The sequence below is a fragment of the Pelodiscus sinensis genome, chromosome 19 (assembly GCF_052426305.1).
Source record: "Pelodiscus sinensis isolate ZL-2025 chromosome 19, ASM5242630v1, whole genome shotgun sequence".
Classification (NCBI taxonomy): domain Eukaryota; kingdom Metazoa; phylum Chordata; order Testudines; family Trionychidae; genus Pelodiscus; species Pelodiscus sinensis.
Genome location: NC_143070.1, coordinates 29128871 through 29147553, shown reverse-complemented (window position 1 = coordinate 29147553; position 18683 = coordinate 29128871). Strand labels below are relative to the sequence as shown.

Here is an 18683-nt window from a genome sequence, read left to right as displayed (position 1 = left end):
GCCTGGGGAGTGCCCAGACAAGTTCAAATTGATGGGGGCCCCCCATTCCAGTCAAATGTACTACAGCAGTTTTTCCTATAGTTTAACATCGCTCACCATGTCCACTTGCAGTATCATCCCCAAAGTAATGGCGTGGTGGAACGTAAAATCGGGATCCAAAAGACTACCCTCTGCACTTCCTTGAAAGGAAGTGACTTTAAGAGCTGGCATCTCCACCTACAGCCTACGCTAATTAACCTTAATAAGCGGTGCAGCCGGTGGCCAGACCTTAAGGCCCAGCTTCAAGGGCCATGCATGGACACCCCGATTCAAAGCAGATGACCCAATATGGGTCTGCATCCCTGCCCATGATGGGAAACGGCATCCACAGCAGGCCGTCATTCAGGATCCCGCCAAGTACCCCAATACGTATTGGGTGCTGGTTAGTGACTCTGAGCGCCACCTGCTGGCCCACCATAACTGATTAAGCAGATGCAACTAACTGACTTGGGCCAGTTCCGTGGTAACTGAGCCACCATGTGTTTTATCATAGATGCTGTTTGCAACCCTACCATCCAGAAAGGGCCAGAAAAGTGTCACCAACACCGTGGAGCTTTGGGCCACTGCATATGCGGTCACCAGCAACCTCACCGATTGCATCGTCTGCACCCGCCCCATACTCTCAGCCGCTGACGTGCTGTTTTTAGTCCAGCCCATTTTCCTAAATATGTCGGACCCGCTTAACGGGACTGACTGGGGCTTGGATGCGTGCCGACAGCTGTGCCCTATTTCCCGGGCTCCCACCCTTACCACCCTCTCGATTCACCCCACCCTTTGCCCCACCAGGCACGTTCTGTTGGGAGTTCCCTCCCCCAGTGGTAGCTTCATTTTGTTGCCCCAAAGATCCTAAGCACTAGCCTGTTTTTGTTGGTAATCAGTCAGGCTGCACCTGGGTCCTTAGTCCGTATGGACTATTTAACAGCTCTGGCAGTAACGTCACCTCTCAGTTTGTTAATGTCCCGGACCACAGTTTCCCACCCAACCTTACTTCCATTGCCTTTATTTCTGCTGAGGAGAACGCCTCATGGGCATATCCCTTTATCTCCGCTAATGCCATGTTTAGGGAACTTGTTAATCTGTCTATTTCTTGCATTCATATGGAAACCAACGGCCACGAATACGGCAACCCGGTTCCCATTCCCTGGTATTGGGGCAATGAGGACGAGTACGACCTCACTACCTTTCTAATGGACCACCAAAAGCCAAACACACCGACTTTTTCAAAGCTCAATGCACTCCGCCTTGGACACTTCTGGATTTGCGACAACCAAGCCCACGCCACCCTTCCTGCACATGCCATAGGACACTGCACCCTTGGCTACATCCAAATTGAGGGAGGAGGCATCTACTCCTACATGAGAGACGAACATCCCCACTTCACCCATCGACAAAAACGTGGATCTTGGGACATTTAGAAGTCAATTGAGGGCTGGTTTAGTAAAATCGCACAGGCTGTGGTCACATTTAACCCCGTAGGCAATTTGATTTTGCAAGAGGAAGTTCGAGCCGTTGGCATTAGCATTGAAAGACTTGGCAATAAGACTGCTACTGCCTTACTTCTTACTAACCAAAAGGTAGAAGAAATGCGCGTGTATGTAATGCAAAACGGTTTAGCTTTAGATTATTTGTTGTTAAAGGAATCTGGGTTTTGTCATTGGTTAGGCAACAGCTACCCTCAGTTTGCAGGTAAATGTATGGAAATTAAATCTATTGAGCAAAATCTAACACAGATTATTGATGATATCGAGGAGATTGCTAAGAAGGCCAGAGAGTCCGTTTATTGGTGGGAGAACATATTCGGCTGGGTCCCTTCCATATTTGGCCTTGGGAGATTAAGACAGTTTTTCTGGTCCCTTTGTGTCTTATTGCTGGCTGTTAGCTTTGTGCTGTGCCTTGTTTGCGGCATCATAAAAAACCTCACCAACCGCATCTCCGCCCTATCTCCACGCCCGAACAAGAGGGGCTGCTTGCATTTGAGGAAGCGGAGACAGACGAGGAGGTGGAGGTCTAGGTCTTCCCAGACGCGGCCATGGCCACGGGGGCATGTTAGAGAAAAGAAACTGCCCCCCCCAGTAAAAAAGTTTGGTCAGGCCACTCTTGTTATAGCGGGCTGCAGTACTCCTTGAGAGAAACCGGCCGCACCCTTCCTGCATACCATTGCCTTTAGAAAAAGGGAAGATGTGAAAAGGGGAAAATAGCCTCAGACTCTCCCACCCATCACCTTGGCATGAGAACTGCAGGGCTTACCTGTTCGCATGAAACCTCCACAATTTCAGCCCAACCCCTGGGACACAGACCCCCCACTTGGTGACCATTGGGCCATATATGGTAATATGCAAGCGCGGGAAAGCGATGTGCAGATTGAGGATAAATACCCATCGCACAGTTCGCTCAAAGAGGTCTTCGCAACACACATACCACCGTGCGTGTGCCTTCTCGTATACTTCAAAGCGCTGCCGGCCTGATCAACCGACCAGCCACCTCCCCCGACTCTCGGGCGTAACCAAGGCCTTCGCAACCGAACTGATATCTGTGAAATGTTCCGTGTGCTGTGTAAGTTGGTATGTATGATTTGATTTTTTCTTGTTGTATAAGCTTAGTGTTGTAGTTGTTTTTGGGTAGTACATAGAGTTTGTAGTTACCATTGTTATTTAATTAGTGTAGCTGGATATTTTAAGATTAGAGACTATTTCCCTTGCCATTCCCATCCTTATATCTCTGACACGTTTAACTAGAAATTGTAGACTAAACATAATAAATACTGTACATTTATTATTAACACAGTCTATTAAAAATCTTAGAATAAATACTATAAATTCACCACGGTCATAAATATTTTTTAATTGATAAAACTGTCCACCTGGTTCTGCCCTTCCCCCCTTGGGTATGCATCATCAGACCTGTGATTCTCGTGACATGGTTAAGGCGTTGGACTCGAAATCCAATAGGGTTTCCCTGTGCAGGTTCAAATCCTGCTCACAGTGAGGCATCTTTTGGCCACACCCCTTCCTAGGGCAACATGGTACTCAAACCCTGAGAAGAACATGCCTGTCCCATCAGAAAGGACACGTGGAGAAGGCAACAGAGGCTACAAAAGCGGGAGAGAACATGGATTGCAGGGTTGTTCTTGCACAAGAGGCGAGTGTAGATTGGTAACATGAATTTCTCGTGCAAAAAATCCCTGTTGTTAAAATGGCACATTTTTTTACACAAAGGCACATGCCAGTGTAGACTTTCTCTTGCTGAAATACTCTAATGCAAAAATTCTTATGTTAACGAGTATTTGCGCAAAATCTTGCCAATATACATTGGCAGTAGCCAATTACTCTAATGCAGGTGTAAGGAATGGTGCTCCTGGCCTGTTTGTCTAAGGCTGGAGAAGGATGGTAGGAGACAAATTGCTTGATCATGATCTTTGGTCCACCCCCTCTGGGGCACATGGTACTGGCCACTGTTGAAAAACAGGATACTAGGCTAGGTGGACCTTTGGTCTGACCCAGTATGGCCGTTTTTATGTTAAAGTTTGACCTGTGTTTGAAGCCTTTTCTGCAATCAGAGCTGTTATGAGGTGATTCTCTTGTATGTTTTATCTGATGGTTAGTAGGGCAGGAGCACTGACTAAAGCTTTCCCTACAGTCAGAGCAGGTGAAGAGTCTCGCTCATGTGTGGGTTCTCCTATGTATAACAAGGTGTGAGCTTCTACTGAAGCTTTTCCCACAGTCAGAGCAGGTAAAGGGTTTCTCTCCTGTGTGGGTTCTTCTATGTCTACCAAGCACTGCCTTCTGACGGAAGCATCTCCCGCAGTCAAAGCAACTGAAAGGTTTCTCTCCCGTGTGAGTTATCCTATGTCTAACAAGGTCTGATCTCTCCATAAAGCTTTTCCCACAGTCAGTGCAATTGAAAGGTTTCTCTCCCGTGTGGGTTCTCCTATGTCTAACAAGGCGTGACCTGTGACTGAAGCTTTTCCCACAGTCAGAGCAAATGAAAGGTTTCTCCCCTGTGTGGGTCCTCCTATGGATAACAAACTCTGAACTTGTACCATAACTTTTCCCACAGTCAGAGCAATTGAAAGGTTTCTCTCCCGTGTGGGTTCTCCTATGTCTAACAAGGCGTGACCTGTGACTGAAGCTTTTCCCACAGTCAGAGCAAATGAAAGGTTTCTCCCCTGTGTGGGTCCTTCTATGGATAACAAACTCTGAACTTGTACCATAACTTTTCCCACAGTCAGAGCAATGGAAAAGTTTCTCTCCTGTGTGGGTTCTCCTATGTCTAACAAGGTGCGAGTTGCAAGTGAAGCTTTTCCCACAGTCAGAGCAATGGAAAGGTGTGTCTCCTGTGTGGGTCCTCCTATGGTTAACAAGGTTTGAGCTGCAACTGAAGCTTTTCCCACAGTCAGAGCAATGGAAAGGTTTGTCTCCTGTGTGGGTCCTCCTATGGTTAACAAGTTTTGAGCTGCAACTGAAGCTTTTCCCACAGTCAGAGCAACGGAAAGGTTTGTCTCCTGTGTGGGTCCTCTTATGGTTAACAAGGTGTGAGTGGCTCAGAAAGCTTTTCCCACAGTCAGAGCAATTGAAAGGTTTGTCTTCTGCGTGGGTCCTCCTATGTCTTACAAGGTGATTGCTTCTACTGAAGCTTTTCCCACAGTCAGAGTAGTTATGGGGTGTCTCTTTTGTATGTATTTTCTGATGGTTTGTAAAGTGAGAGTGCTGACTGAGGCTTTTCCCAGAGTGAGAGCACTTAAAGGGCTTCTCTCTCATATGGGCTCTTTGATGTTCAATAAGAGTTTCACAGTCACTACAAGTGCAGGGTGACTGTTGATGGGGGATTTTCTGTTCAACAGTTTCTGTGTTTCTTTTCTCCCCTCTGCTCCTGTGACTGGAATTACCCTGTCCCTCTCCTGGATGGTTTCCATGCTGCCTTTCTGGGCTATGCTGACTCTCGCAAGTCTCTCCCTGCTCATGTATGTGGGAAACATGCCCTTCAGGTCTTCCCAGTAACATCTCACATGGAGACACTAGCTCCGATCTGTCCTGCTGAACAAGATCATGGTTCTCAGTCAGCATCCCATCACCTGTTGGGATAGAGAAATAATTCAGACAGGAGTTATTGTCTATGATGAGCTGAATGAAAACTCTGAAAGAGGAAAGGAAAGGGGGACAAGCTAAAATAATGACTGAATTATCATGAGCTTAGCCCCCTTCACAACTCTTCCACAGAGGAGAGATCCCAGCCTTTCCCCACCCACCACGCTCTGGCTCAAGTTGAAGACAGGTTGAAAAGTCAGACAGACTTCATGAAAACACACAAGTTACACCTGCTATAAACTGGTTTCTGAGGCAATTTAACTGATTGCTCACATGTGTAGGTGCCACTGATGATCTCCCCTTCCTTACAGCTCTGGTGATCTGGGACCTGCAACTCCTCCTCTCGCTCCACCCAGGAGATCACATGAGCTTCAGAGAGTGGAAATCCTGTTTGGAGAGCAATTAATCGAGTGCTGATCTTGTTCATTAAGGTCTCTGCCATTACTGCTTCCGGAGTCAGGATCTGAGTCACCCATCCAGAGAGGCTCCTTTCCCCACCTTGCAGAGACTGGGATCTGGCTGGTACAAGAGCCCAGGACACACACACCTGCAGTAAAGGTGCACCCCCACCCCCACCTTGAGAATGGCCCACCTCTTTCCCCAGGGGAGCTGAGTGCTCTGCTGCAATCTCTAGGGTACAACTCAGTCCCCCTCAAAGCCCATTCCATCCCCCCCCCCATCCCGAATATCTCAGGGCAGGACAGGGACACACTGCTCAGAAGGGGAGCTCTAGGGAGGGCTGGCAGGTCTGACACCAAGGCCCCCAGACAGGGCTCAGACTGTAGCGGCCACATGCCAGGTCACTAGGACTTAGAGAGGAAGGACTAGCTCTAGCTCCCCAAGGCTCTGTCCACAAAGCTCCTGGCGGGTGGGCTCCCGCTGCTCTTTGGTTCAAATGTTTTACTTGGGCCAGAAGGAGGCAGAGGAAGTTGTCTGAGCAGCTAAGTGAATCCTTGGCAGGCTGCTTCAGGCCCTGCCTATGCTCCTGACTCCTGACCCCGACTACCTGTGTCTGGGTGAGCCCTGCTAGCTGCCCACAACAGCTGCCATTCCCGCGGCTGCCCAGGGTGGCGCTAGGCTTCTCCAGCGACCAGCCAGGGTGAAGCTGGGCCATGCTGCTTCTCTGATGCTTGTGGCTGTTACTCAGCTCCTCGTCTGTAGCCTTGGTACTACTCTGCCAACAGCAGCCTTTGTGTGGTTTCCCAGCCTGCCTCTTCCGGCGAGCCTGGCCTTTGATTTCGGTCCGCTCCAGGGAGACACAGAATCTACCACATTTGCACCTTGTGAGCGCCTTCCCCTCAGCTTTGCTTCCACCCCTTCCTGGACCTGCATTTAGTGTTTGGAAGAGCCACCTGTGATGTGACCATGGAGATCATTGTGCTACCAGTGTTACACAATCGCAAGAAAGCTTCTGCGAAGCATGCTGTGTGCCGAGTCAATGGGAAAATTCTGATCTGATGACTAGGATTATCTTGTTTATGTCCATTATTTTTTAACTAAAACAAGCCAGGCTTTGGCAGAATGGTGGAGCACTGCTATCAACTAACCAAGAAATCACATTCCTGAGCAGGAGGAGGGCCATCAACACACCGCTCTCTGCAGGAACTGCAAACACACAGTCCTAACAGATAGCTCACTGACCCTTGTGCACATGAACGGGATGAGGGGAGAATGGATATGGATGTTTTGTTCAAACAAACAGGGAGAAGGCCAAGGGGGGTAGCAACACATTGAACGCAACATGAATTTTGTTTGTGTCAATGTGAGAAAAGAAGTCACAGAAGGGGCATGTTGATACTGGCTGAGGGGCAGTGTTCTAGCTGCTGACTGAGCAGGTATCATTATTAGGTTGGAACAAGTCTCACTATACCTATGCCTGAGGTGCTGGGACACTAGCACCCTGCTCCTTTCACAATAAACCTGGCCGAGTGCCTTAGCCTCCGAATGGAGCCTGGGTCTTTCTTAGCAGTAACCCTGTGGTGTGCTGCATGGATAAGCTGCATGCTCTGCCAGTGCTGCTGGCATCAAGGCTCCAGAAAGAGCCGCCCACCCTGAACAGCTGTAATGACGCTCTGTGGCGCTAGCAGCAATTCATAGGGCACTGCAGTCGCTATGGGAAGCAAAATTATCAATCCCAGCAGCACTTGGGTACTCTGGTGTAAATCAGGACCCCACTGTGCTATCGGGATGCTCATATGGAGCTAAGCATCACCCCTCTTTAGTGTAGGTATCCTTCCCAGCCCTGAGAAACAGGGACACACTATAATAGCTATTGCAGAGAGAGGCGACCGCACACAGAGAGTCTAAGGGACTTGATCAAGGTCACACAGGAAGTCTATGACAGAGGGAGAGAACTGATCACAGGTCTCCTGAGCATGAAGCCAGACATTCACACAGGAAGAAAAAGTTCCTACCCGAAGATATAAAAAGACAAGACAGATGACGTGATTTATCTCCACTGCACAGAGAGGCAAGTGAGCCCCAGAGAGAATAAAGCTGAAGTTTTGAAAGGAGACCCAGCCTGTGCCTGAAATGCAAGGAGAGCTCTGCTCACGTTTCTCTACTACAGAGCTACCTTGGACAAAATACTCGCAGAGCGTCAACTGCCTCATCCATCCTCCCTCAGCGCCAGCATCCAGCCCCTCCCACTGACAAATACCAGCATGTCACAGAGATTAGCTACAGGCAGGGAAGGACTCTGGGAACCGAACCCTCCTTCCAATCGCTGAGCACACTGCCGCACGGGGACCCTGAAGACACTAACAGCAGCCAGATCCAGACCTCTAGTACCTGCTGCTCCTGCCTGAGCCCTTCCACTCACACCTCTGGTCAAGGCACAAGATGGGCAAGATGGGGGGAAGCGCAGCGAGACCTTAGCTGTGGGAAGAGCCGCACCATTGTTACATCCCTGAACCTGTTTTCCCTGGGAGGGGGTACGGAGGGGACAGTCTTTCACACAAGAGCCAGGATTATTATGGCAGATACTCCTGACATTGGGAGCAGAGGCAATGAATAACCCTAAACCAAACACAACCCAGATGCTTCAGAGCCCACCCAGCTGCTGTTACCCAAGGGGACAGGAATCCTTACTCAGCCAGTTCACAGCCTCATAATTCTCCTGCATCACATCCCTGTAGAGGGCTCTCTGGCCCGGGTCCAGCAGAGCACATTCCTCCTCAGAGAAATACACAGCCACCTCCTCGAAGCTCACAGGCTCCGCCACGGCCATTTCCTGTCCCTGGCTCCGCAGGCCAGGGGCTAAGCTGGGGTCAGACATGGGTGTTCTGCAGCCTGGCAGGGGAGAAGAGGAATTGGAGACAGTTCAGAAGAGGCTTTAATCCTTTCCACGCCCCCATTCTGCCCAGACTCTGTCCATGGTGACACACATGCTAGACTCTGCCATTGTGGGCAAAAGTTTTAGTCTAGATATTCCATAAACAGCGCACAGGAGTTAGATCCTAAATACACATTCATTTCTGTCTGTACCTGGCTTGTGTTACAACATTACTGCGCCCGTAACAATGGGATTTAATTCTCAGCACCCAGTGTTTCTGATAACAAGCCACATATTCATCTGCCTGACCATGGACGTAGGTTAAATGTAGGCTGCTGTATTTAAAACCCTTAGTCTTTGATTCATTGATTTGCAGCACAAACTTTGCTCTCTCATCTGAAAGACGGTATAAACCCTTTCCACAACAGAGTCAGTGAAATTAACCCCAACATTCAGATGCTTATTATTAAACATGTGCTGTTAGCAGGATGAGATCTTAAAACTAATGAAGATATTCTCAGTCATGCAGTCTTACCCCCTCAATGGCACAAGCTATTGCACTTAGGGTATGTCTATAAGAGCACCCTAGTTCGAACTAGGGTGGTTAATGTAGTCATACGAACTTGCAAATGAAGCCCGGGATTTGAATTTCCCGGGCTTCATTTGCATGTTGCCGGCTGCTGCCATTTTTAAATGTCCGCTAGAGCGGACTCCGTGCCCGCGGCTACACGCGGCACGGACTAGATAGTTCGGACTAGGGTTTTTTTTCCGAACTATTGTTACACTGAGTTTGGTTGGTAACTTCAGTGACAATCCCATGAAGATGTTTTCAAAGGAATTTACTTATCATTTAAAGAATCTCCACCTGCAAACTCACCCCGCCTGAAAGCTCCCAGGGATTTTCTTTTTTCTCTCTCCAGTGCAGAGGGCAGAGTGCCTAGTGGGGGAAGGGATAAGAGAGGTGAGATTCCAGGCTGTCCTCTTTATAACAATGTCCCCACTTTGAACTCTGTGTTTCAATTGTATCAGAGACCAGACAGAGACACACTCAGGTATTTAGTATGAAAGTCTGAAACTTTCATTTCCTCTCTCACTCGGGCACCTCCCAGCAATGGAGCCAATAGCCCTGCAGCCTCACACATGTCCTAGGAGAGACAAGCTGTAAATGAGATTTACTCTTCCCTCCTCACCCCCTCCCACTTGGTTTCTCATTCACTTACTGCCTCTTATCATAACCTGGAGCTGTGGTGGTGGGACACGTGGCCATCACAGTAACTTTAGCCATTTTGATCTCTGAATGAGAGGTTCAGAGTTCGCAAACCCCTGGCTCTATCTGCAAGCAGGTGGGTCTGTTCGCTCAGTGTCTCTAAGGAGAGCAGACTGACGGGGCTGTCATTCTCCATGTGGGAATTGAGGCAGGGGAAGGTTGGCTTCAGAGGCCAGATTCAATGGTATCAGATATTTGAACCACTTTCCCCTCATCCATCCCTTCCAGGTACCTTTGAACTCCCTCAGAGTCTCCGACAGAGCAATCGTTTTCTGGGAGAAACCTCTGACTTGTTCTTCTAGTTCAGGAGAAATCTCTTCCGGCAGCTGGAACTGCCCCGTCTCAAACCTGGACAGAAACAATTCCCTGTGATTGTATGTCGTTTACTGCTGATAAGTTCTGGCTAGTGAGTCTCAGCTCTAACAGGCCTGGAGTTAGAATTCCTCCAATTCCCCCAGCCTGAGAGCAGGGACAACATATCCCATGGCCGTGAAACCTTCCCCTGAACAGTCCCGTTGCTGTACTTCACTTTTGGTCTGGGGAGACTGGCTGGAGGACTAAAGGGGAATTAAGTCTTCATGGCCAAATCACTCCTTGGCCCAGGTGACAAGGGACAGGAGGTTCCCATGTCAAGGGCTGAAGGAATCTGTCCACTAGGGACTAGACTGAGACACCAGCTCCCCCCTCCCCAGCTCCTCCCCCACAGGTCTCCAAACAGCCCTCAGGTGGGACAGACTCTTGGTCCCTGCTGCTCTGGGCTGACAGTGCCCAGCAGTGACAGGCCCATGTTTCACCCCACAGTCCTGAAGCAGCCAGTCCCCAGGGAGGTGACAGCTCTAGGAAACACCTGAGGTCAGACTGTGCCCTGAATGGGGAATTCCAGAGTCTAAAGTGCGAGGATGAGACCCTCAGAATTAAATGAGTCAGAGATATTTGTATCTAACATCTGGCTGTAGAGCCCTGGGGAGATGTGGTGCTAACATCAGTTCCAAGCCCTTTTCCTGCGCTCTGCAATGTGAGGGGAGTGAGAGCCACGTACCTACTCAGGGTGCTTCTGCCATCCTAGAAAAAAAGACACAGAAAAGAAACTCAGCCCCATTGGACACACACAGGGGACCTCTGAGAAGTGATTTTGCAAACATGGGAAGAGAGGCCCTGCCCTGGCCCCGGCCCCAGGAACATGGATCCCCTGGGCGAATGGGGCTTTGCCATCTCTAATAGCTCTGCGCCTGTAACTCTACAAAGCACAAGAGTCACTCACATGGCAGCAATGCACAAGGTGTTACACTGAGATCTGAATGCTGGACCCCAGCACTTCTGATTCAGGAGCCTCCCTTCCCTGTGTGGGGAGCTGGGATGTTTCTCCCTCAATCTCACCTGCAGGAATTCACTCGCTGGCTTCTGACACGTCACCTCCAGCTCACCGATCCCCTCACTGAGGTGGGAAATCTGTGCAGAGAGTTTCCTGACAGTGTCAGTCTGGAACCTCCAAATCTCCTCATCCAGCTTCTCCAGCTGGGCCAGCAGGAGTCGCTCTTGTTCCACCAGGAACTGCTGCAGCTGCTGAAACTCAGCCACAATCATCTGCCTCTCGGCTTGGGTCCATTTCTGTGTGAAAACAGGGAAAGGGCTGGTGAGGAGCATGGACAGAGCCCAGGGCTCTTTCATGGTGAGATGAGTGCGCAGCAGCAAGAATTTCTTGGAAAACCCTAAAATGTGTGACATTTGACTCTACTTTGTGGTTACTCAGCAGAGGCATCTCTCCCAGCATCTCCTTTGACCCATGTCCCTCAGTCATGGGCAACATCTTCTGTCATTCATGGGCTCTGGGAATTCAGACCCAGAGCAGCAGGAGGCAGGACTCAGCACCAGCCTGACAGAGATACCCAGAGAGGAAAAAGAAGCAAACATGTTAATGCACCAAGTGAGCAGACAGCCCTTCAGGGGACATTCAGCTCCCTTGGAAAGCCACAAAGGCTGGACACGAACTCATACTGACATGGATGCTCAGGGCCTGTCTATAGCTGGATCTCAGCCAGCAATCCATGATCCAGGAGAAACACAAACAAGCCCAACCTCACCAGGGCCACACAGGAGTCTGCCTCCTAACACAGCCCTCCCACTGCCAGTCCCTGCTGCTCCATAGCCACAAGCACTTACCAGATACTCCTGGCTTTTCCCTTCTGCTGTTGTTTTCCTTCTCAGCAGCTTCTCTCTCTCCTCCCTCAGAGTCTTCAAATGAGTCTCCAATTTTTCCTGAAGAAACAGAAATAATCACAAGTGCAAACCCCATTAGATGTTGGGAGCCCATTTATTTGAGAGAGTCCCAGTTTTGTGGAACTCTGCCCTTGTCCAGCAGGGACTCAGCCCTGGACGTGGGTTTGTCCATAGAAAAAGAGACAGGAGAAGACTGAGGGTATGTCTACACAGCAAAGTTAATTTGGAAACACAGCCTGGAAGGAGCCTACCGTGCACCCCGGCACCCAGAGCCATGCCAGCAAGCTTGTTGCCAGTGTCGTCCGAGGCCAGGGAGGCCTCAACATGCGAGTGCCATCACTGTCCCCTTATGTGGGGGAGGAGGGGGAGCCTAGGGACTGCGTGTGTGGTCCTTGCTGACCACAGATCATGCAGCAACATGTGCATGTGCCACACAGGGGCCCTGGCCTGTTACTCAAACGCATGTATGTATGAAGGCACATGACATGCTCCTGACCCCGGGGAGAGACACTGCACAATGCCCTCTCTCCAGAAGCTCCCTCTATGCAGAGGCAGGGCACATCTCCCCCCCTCCCGCCCCACACAATATACAGCACAGGGGCATCGATACAGTCCTGGGCCAGCTCACACTCCCAGGGATAGCAGGACATGATGGTGCGGAGACCTGCCGTCCTCACCTTGCAGAGCGGGGCAGGGTTTCACCCACCGTGTCCCCAGGGATAACTGAGCAGGTCTCTTGTTTCTCCACAGCTGCACCAGCCACGAGAGCAGGGCGCACCACCCCGCCCAGGACAGCCTCCCGCACCCGGGCCAGCAGGATGACCCGGCACCTAGAGTACCACACCACCAGCAGCACCTGGCACTATATGCCAGGCAGGTCTGCTGCCAGGAGCGCTGGGTGGAGGAAGACCTGCAGCAGGAGGGCTTGCAGGAGCTGCTGGAGCAGGGCCGTGCCATCCACGACAACCTGTAGACCCTGGTGCAGAGATTGGTGCTGGCTGCCGCTCCAGCCCCCATGGCTGCCCCAGCTATCGCTCCTCCTCCCACTCCTGCTCTCCCTCCCGCTGCTTCTTCTTCCTCCCCCCGCACCTGTTCCCCCTCCCCCCCCCGGGGACGCCAAGGCCCCCACACATGCAGTGCTGGGAGACAGAAGGGCCGGCAAGACCCCCAACCCTGAGGTTCTCCTCTCCCTTGCCTTCTCCTTCCAGATCCCTCCTCCCAGGTGTCCCTCTCCCTCCTCCCCTCTCCAGCTTTCTTTCCCAACTCTCACCAGGGATTCATCCCCCCCAGTTTTGTTAAATAAAGAGTTTTTGTTCATGAAAATACAGGTATTTTATTGGGCATCAGGAAGGGGGGTTAGGGGAAGGACATGAGGGAGGAATGAGGCACAAGCCCCCAGTGGGGCAGACCAAGGAGGCTGAGTGCTCCTCAGGGTGGACTCTCTCCCACAGGGCCTCCTGGATACTGACAGCCCCCCCGATGGATGTCCCGGATGGCAGCCTGCAGCAGGCTGATAGCAACGCATCCATGAGATGCACCCGGGTGCCCAGGGGCTGCTCTGGCTCCATGTTGCAGAGTGCTATGGTGTCTTGAGTGAGAGCAACCAGAGTACTCCGAGATACAAATGCTTTGCTGTCCCACAGTAAGGCAGGAAAGCAAGCAGGGAAACCTGAGCATTGGCTGCCCGGGGCGGGGCGGGGGTTATGTGTGTGTCCCCTTACGCACAAGCTTCAGCCTCAGGCAACAGCCACACAAAGACACCCCTGACCTGGTTCCAGCAGGCCTTAAATCTGATTCTGTGTCCACTCAGTGGACAACTCAATTCAAACTGCATTTTGTGTGTACACGTGTTAATTCAAGTTAACTTAATTCGAATTCACAATTTCAAATTAAGGTAACTCACATTAACACTGTGGTGTAGACATACCCTGAGGATGCAGGAGGACACCTGCAAAGGTGGAGGACGGATCGGTGGTGGCACTTTCCTAAAAAATGATGCAGGTGGGGATTAGGGAGGTAAAATGCTTAACAATACTAATCCTGTAACCCAGCGGTCCCCAAACTTTTGGGGCTGCCGGGAGCCTGGGGGCGGGGCCGCCCACTTTTGCGTGTACGGGGGCACTCACAGGCCACGTGACTGGGGGCGGGGCCAAGCATGCGCCACATGCCCGAGGCCAGCAGTGGCATGTGCAGCGATCCCGGGCAGGGACTGCCCAGGTTCCGCGCGGCTGGGGCCAGCACACACGGCACCCCAGGGCCAGCGCCAGCGCCGGCAAGGGCACACGCGGCGCACTCGGGGGCTGGGGCCGGCAAGGGCACGCGTGGTGCACCCGGGGGCGGGGCCAAGGCCGGCAAGGGCACGCGCGGCGCACCCGGGGGCGGGGCCGGCCATGTGCCCGGGGCTGGCACCTGCCACACGCCCGGGGGCGGGGCCAGCCCAGGTTGCTCCGCGGGCATACGTAAAGGGGCCAGCGGGCGCCACGGCGCTGGCGGGCACCGAGTTGGGGACCACGGCTGAAACCAAATACAATTTTATCAATAACAGTATTTTTTAACCTGCTGACAGGCAGGGCTGGTAGTGGAAATGGGCTCTCCTGGTATCGGGGATCTCTCACAAGGTCTGCTGGGGGCAGCCACAATAACTGCTGGCAGACAGGAACTCCCAGCAGCTGTAGACTGACGTTAGCTGCCAGAGGCAAGCAGGCACTGCTGGGACAGTGGGAAGTTTAACTAGCACCGATAAACATTAGCTCATCAGTTAACCAGTTTGAACTCTTGCTACAATCCAGCTGAATCCCAGTTCTGCCTGGCATAGACCTGTGCTTCCTGAAACCCTGCTATGGGTGGACTGAAGGTGCTTGGGGTCCCACACAGCATCCAGCCTAGCAACCTCATCTAGTACCAGCTGCTGCATCAGAGTTTAACCCCTCATGGAGGAGCCCAGGAGTTCAGCATCTTAGTGGGAAACCTCCTCTCCCTGCTGGGCCTGGGGCTTTATCAAGGCATCTTTTCCTAATAAGGGCCACACTTCATCACTGTTCAGTGATGCTGAGGGGCAGGGAGCTGGGTCCCTACCAGTTAGGGCAGGGACTTTCCCATGCTGGGTGTTGTGCAGGGCCCAGATGCCACAGCGGGTCTATAAGGCAAATGCCAGATTATTAGTCCTGTTCCTCCAATCAGTAACAGCTTGTAACCTCCCCTTCTCCAGTCCCAAGACAGCTCACTGGCTGAGTGGCCTGTAGCTCCTGTGATCTAAACCTCTCTGATTGTTAACAACTTCCCTTGTGCAAACACCCCTCGCGCCACCAGTGAGAGCCGGGTTTCAGGATTCAGAGCCTCAGAGAAACATTTCCCACATCAGGTATCTGTAAAGACTTGACATAAGTTGCCACAAAGCCAGAATGTTTACTTTTTACAGCATCTCTTGTACCATGAAGGCTTCACAGAGCTGTGCTACACCTGTGCCCGATAACACTCAGTGAAATTAGCCTGCAATTAAAATCCAACGTTATTTCCCATCACACTGGACAGCAACTCTGTACCTTGTACTCCTGGGCAGCTTCCTGTATAGGCGCCACCGTTTGATCCCAGGATCTGTCACACACCACACAGATGGGAGTTTGATCCTCTTCACAGAACAGCGTCAGAGCCTCCTGGTGCTCCCCGCACACCCCGTCCCATCTTGCTCTCTGTGCTGCCTGGAAACTCAGCGGCTTGGCTAGTTCCACCACGTTTGCCAGCTGCCGGTTGGGCCGGAGGGGTCCCTGCTGCTCAGTGTCTCTGCCCTGAGGGCTGAGGGGGGCCTGGCAGGAATTGTGCCCACACTCCAGAGTGACAGGGGCTGTGAAATCCTCCAGACAGACGGGACGCGGCGCTTCCTCCCGGACACTTTCCACGGGGCTCTCTGCAGCCATGGCTGCCGCTGGGCTGGGGAGCCACTTCCCTGCGCTCGGCAATGGGGGGGCAGGTCCGGGGGGGGCGGGGTCTGAGGCACCAGCACTGAGGATACAAAAAATCAAAAGTAAAAACCAAAAAAACCCCAAACGCTTCGCTCTCCCCCTGCCCCCTCACAGGGCCTCCCCTGCGCCCCTCAGCCCGCTGCCCAGCCAGGCCCCCCCCCTGCCCCCTCACAGGGCCTCCCCTGCGCCCCTCAGCCAGGCCCCCCCCTGACCCCTCACAGGGCCTCCCCTGCGCCCCTCAGCCAGGCCCCCCCCTGCCCCCTCACAGGGTCTCCCCTGCGCCCCTCAGCCAGGCCCCCCCCTGACCCCTCACAGGGCCTCCCCTGCGCCCCTCAGCCCGCTGCCCAGCCAGGCCCCCCCCGTGTTCAAATCCCCCCCACAGTCCCCCCGCGCACCCCCCGCCCGGCGGGAGCATCAGGAGGGGCCGAGAGCACGAGGGGGGCCGATCCCCAGCGCCGGACCCACCCGCAGCGCAGGCCGGGGGGTCGCAGCCCCTCCCCCCAGCTCCCTCGCGCTGCGCTGCGGCCAGCCCCTCAGCGAGTAACGGCACCAACGGCTCCTTCCAACGGCTCCCGCCTCAGGGCGCGCGGCGCGGGGCCAGAGCACGGCCGGGAACGCAGGGAATGGGGCGGGCGCGGTCAGACCGCGCATGCGCAGCGGGTCAATGACTCCGATGCGAATCCAGCGCCAGGGCTTAGCTCAGACCGAGGGGCTCCCCTCAGTGACGTTGTTTGCTCCGCCCCTTGCTCTGAAGCCCGAGTGACAAGCGAACCCCCGGCTGTCAGGCCCGAGTGACGTGCGATTTCCCCGCCTCCGTATGGCGTCATCAATGACGTTAATTGCCCCGCCCCTTGCTCTCCCGCCCGGGTGACGGGGATTCCCCTGCCCAGCTGCCGCGCCTGGAGTGACGGGCTGCGCCAGAGACACTGAGGGCGGGGGGCGAGGGATTCGGAAGGGGGCCGGGTCCGGGGCTCCATGAACCAATCAGAGCGCGGAGCCACAGCGACGTCACGGGCCCCGCCTCCTGGCGCGTGACATGGACCCGCCGCTCGGGACCCTGCGGCGGGAGCGCGCGAGCTCGGGCCCCGCCTCCCGCCCAGACCCGGAGCCCGGGCCCAGAACGTGTCACCCCGGCTGGGCTGAGACACGCGGCACGTGCGGGGGGGCCGGGCCCTGGGCCGGGGCAGGCAGCTCCTGGGAGCCCCCCCACCCCCTCTGCGACCGTGACACCCCCTGCGAGCCCCCCACAAGCTCCCCTGCGACCGTGACACCCCCTGCGAGCCCCCCGCAACCTCCCCTGCGACCGTGACACCCCCTGCGAGCCCCCCGCAACCTCCCCTGCGACCGTGACACCCCCTGCGAGCCCTCCCGCAACCTCCCCTGCGACCGTGTCACCCCCCTGCGAGCCCCCCACAACCTCCCCTGTGACCGTGACACCCCCTGCGAGCCCCCCGCAACCCCCCTGTGACCGTGACACCCCCTGCGAGCCCCCCACAAGCTCCCCTGCGACCGTGACACCCCCTGCGAGCCCCCCACAACCTCCCCTGTGACCGTGACACCCCCTGCGAGCCCCCACAACCTCCCCTGTGACCGTGACACCCCCCTGCGAGCCCCCCCAACCTCCCCTGCAATCGTGACACCCCCCTGCGAGCCCCCCACAACCTCCCCTGCAATCGTGACACCCCCTGTGAGCCCCCCACAACCTCCCCTGCAATCGTGACACCCCCCTGCGAGCCCCCACAACCTCCCCTGTGATCGTGACACCCCCCTGCGAGCCCCCCACAACCTCCCCTGCAATCGTGACACCCCCCTGCGAGCCCCCACAACCTCCCCTGTGATCGTGACACCCCCCTGCGAGCCCCCCACAACCTCCCCTGCGATCGTGACACCCCCCTGCGAGCCCCCCGCAACCTCCCCTGAGATCGTGACACCCCCCTGCAAGCCCCCCGCAACCTCCCCTGCGATCGTGACACCCCCCTGCGAGCCCCCCACAACCTCCCCTGAGATCGTGACACCCCCCTGCGAGCCCCCACAACCTCCCCTGCAATCGTGACACCCCCCCACGAACCCCACCCCACAGCTCCCTTGCGAGCTCTCACAGCCTCCCTTGCAAGCCCCTTACAATCCTCCCTATGGGGCCCCCCACAGCCCTCCCTGTGAGCCCGCCACACTCCCTCTGAACTTCCCACTTCATCTCACGGGGCTTTGACAGAAGTGTCCTGGGCTCTCACTTGGGGATCCCTGTTCTGTTCATTCCCTCTGGGGCACCTGCACTGGCCACTGGGCAGACTGGCCACTGGGCAGACAGGACACTGGGCACGAGGGGCCTTTGGTCGGACCCAGCCTGGTCACTCCTGTGTGGGAGACCCATAAAGTCATTAATATCGACAGCGCTAGTGACACTGAGGCTCCTTTAGAACGAGCCAGAGCAGCCTTAGCGCACGTCAGAATCAGGCCCTGGAAACATGGATTCCAGCTGGAATAAGTGTTTGGCCTGAGAACTGAATGTCACTGGGCTTGGAGGGAGCAGATGCCAGCGAACCTCGATTTCACTGTCCACTCGCAAACTGAGGGACAAATCTTTCCATTCATAGGAACTGAAAGTTACACACAGGCCCAGAGAGAACTGAGGCTGCTTGAGAACTTCTTAGAGTTTAAGGACTTGAATTAGTCTGTCTTGAGAGTCACATTGACAGTTTGTGGTTTAATAATAAAGAGTTTACTCCTTGAGTCTCAGTGTCACTGGATAGTTAGTGTCTGAGCCAAATATTGCCTGCCCCTCCCCCTAGCGTTTCCCACTGCTGTGAAAATTGAACATGGTAAAACGGTGCAACTGGGAGCAT

At 54.0% G+C, this 18683-nt stretch overlaps 1 protein-coding gene across 1 annotated transcript; it reads right to left on the bottom strand.

Annotated features, from left to right (window-relative positions):
* Window positions 1-2860: 2860 nt before the first annotated feature.
* Window positions 2861-16713, bottom strand: LOC149522765 (uncharacterized). Its single transcript, XM_089770911.1, has 10 exons — window positions 16306-16713; window positions 15424-15880; window positions 11825-11920; window positions 11042-11272; window positions 10704-10726; window positions 9897-10012; window positions 9275-9334; window positions 8214-8414; window positions 5397-5510; window positions 2861-5110 (listed from the first exon to the last, which is right to left on the bottom strand). The coding sequence occupies exons 2-10, from the start codon at window positions 15793-15795 to the stop codon at window positions 3699-3701; spliced, it is 2625 nt and encodes an 874-aa protein (XP_089627037.1). The 5' UTR covers window positions 15796-15880; window positions 16306-16713; the 3' UTR covers window positions 2861-3698.
* Window positions 16714-18683: the final 1970 nt, after the last annotated feature.

What these genes read in the sequence shown, in the direction of transcription:
- LOC149522765 (XM_089770911.1), bottom strand. Translation starts at nt 15,795, where the DNA reads ATGGCTGCAGAGAGCCCCGTGGAAAGTGTCCGGGAGGAAGCGCCGCGT. An exon ending in GGAAAAGCCAGGAGTATCTG is followed by an intron (nt 11,273 to 11,824) that starts GTAAGTGCTTGT and finishes GTTTTCACACAG; the next exon opens with AAATGGACCCAAGCCGAGAG. An exon ending in CCTGGGAGCTTTCAGGCGGG is followed by an intron (nt 8,415 to 9,274) that starts GTGAGTTTGCAG and finishes CTCCCCTGCCAG; the next exon opens with GCTGCAGAACACCCATGTCT.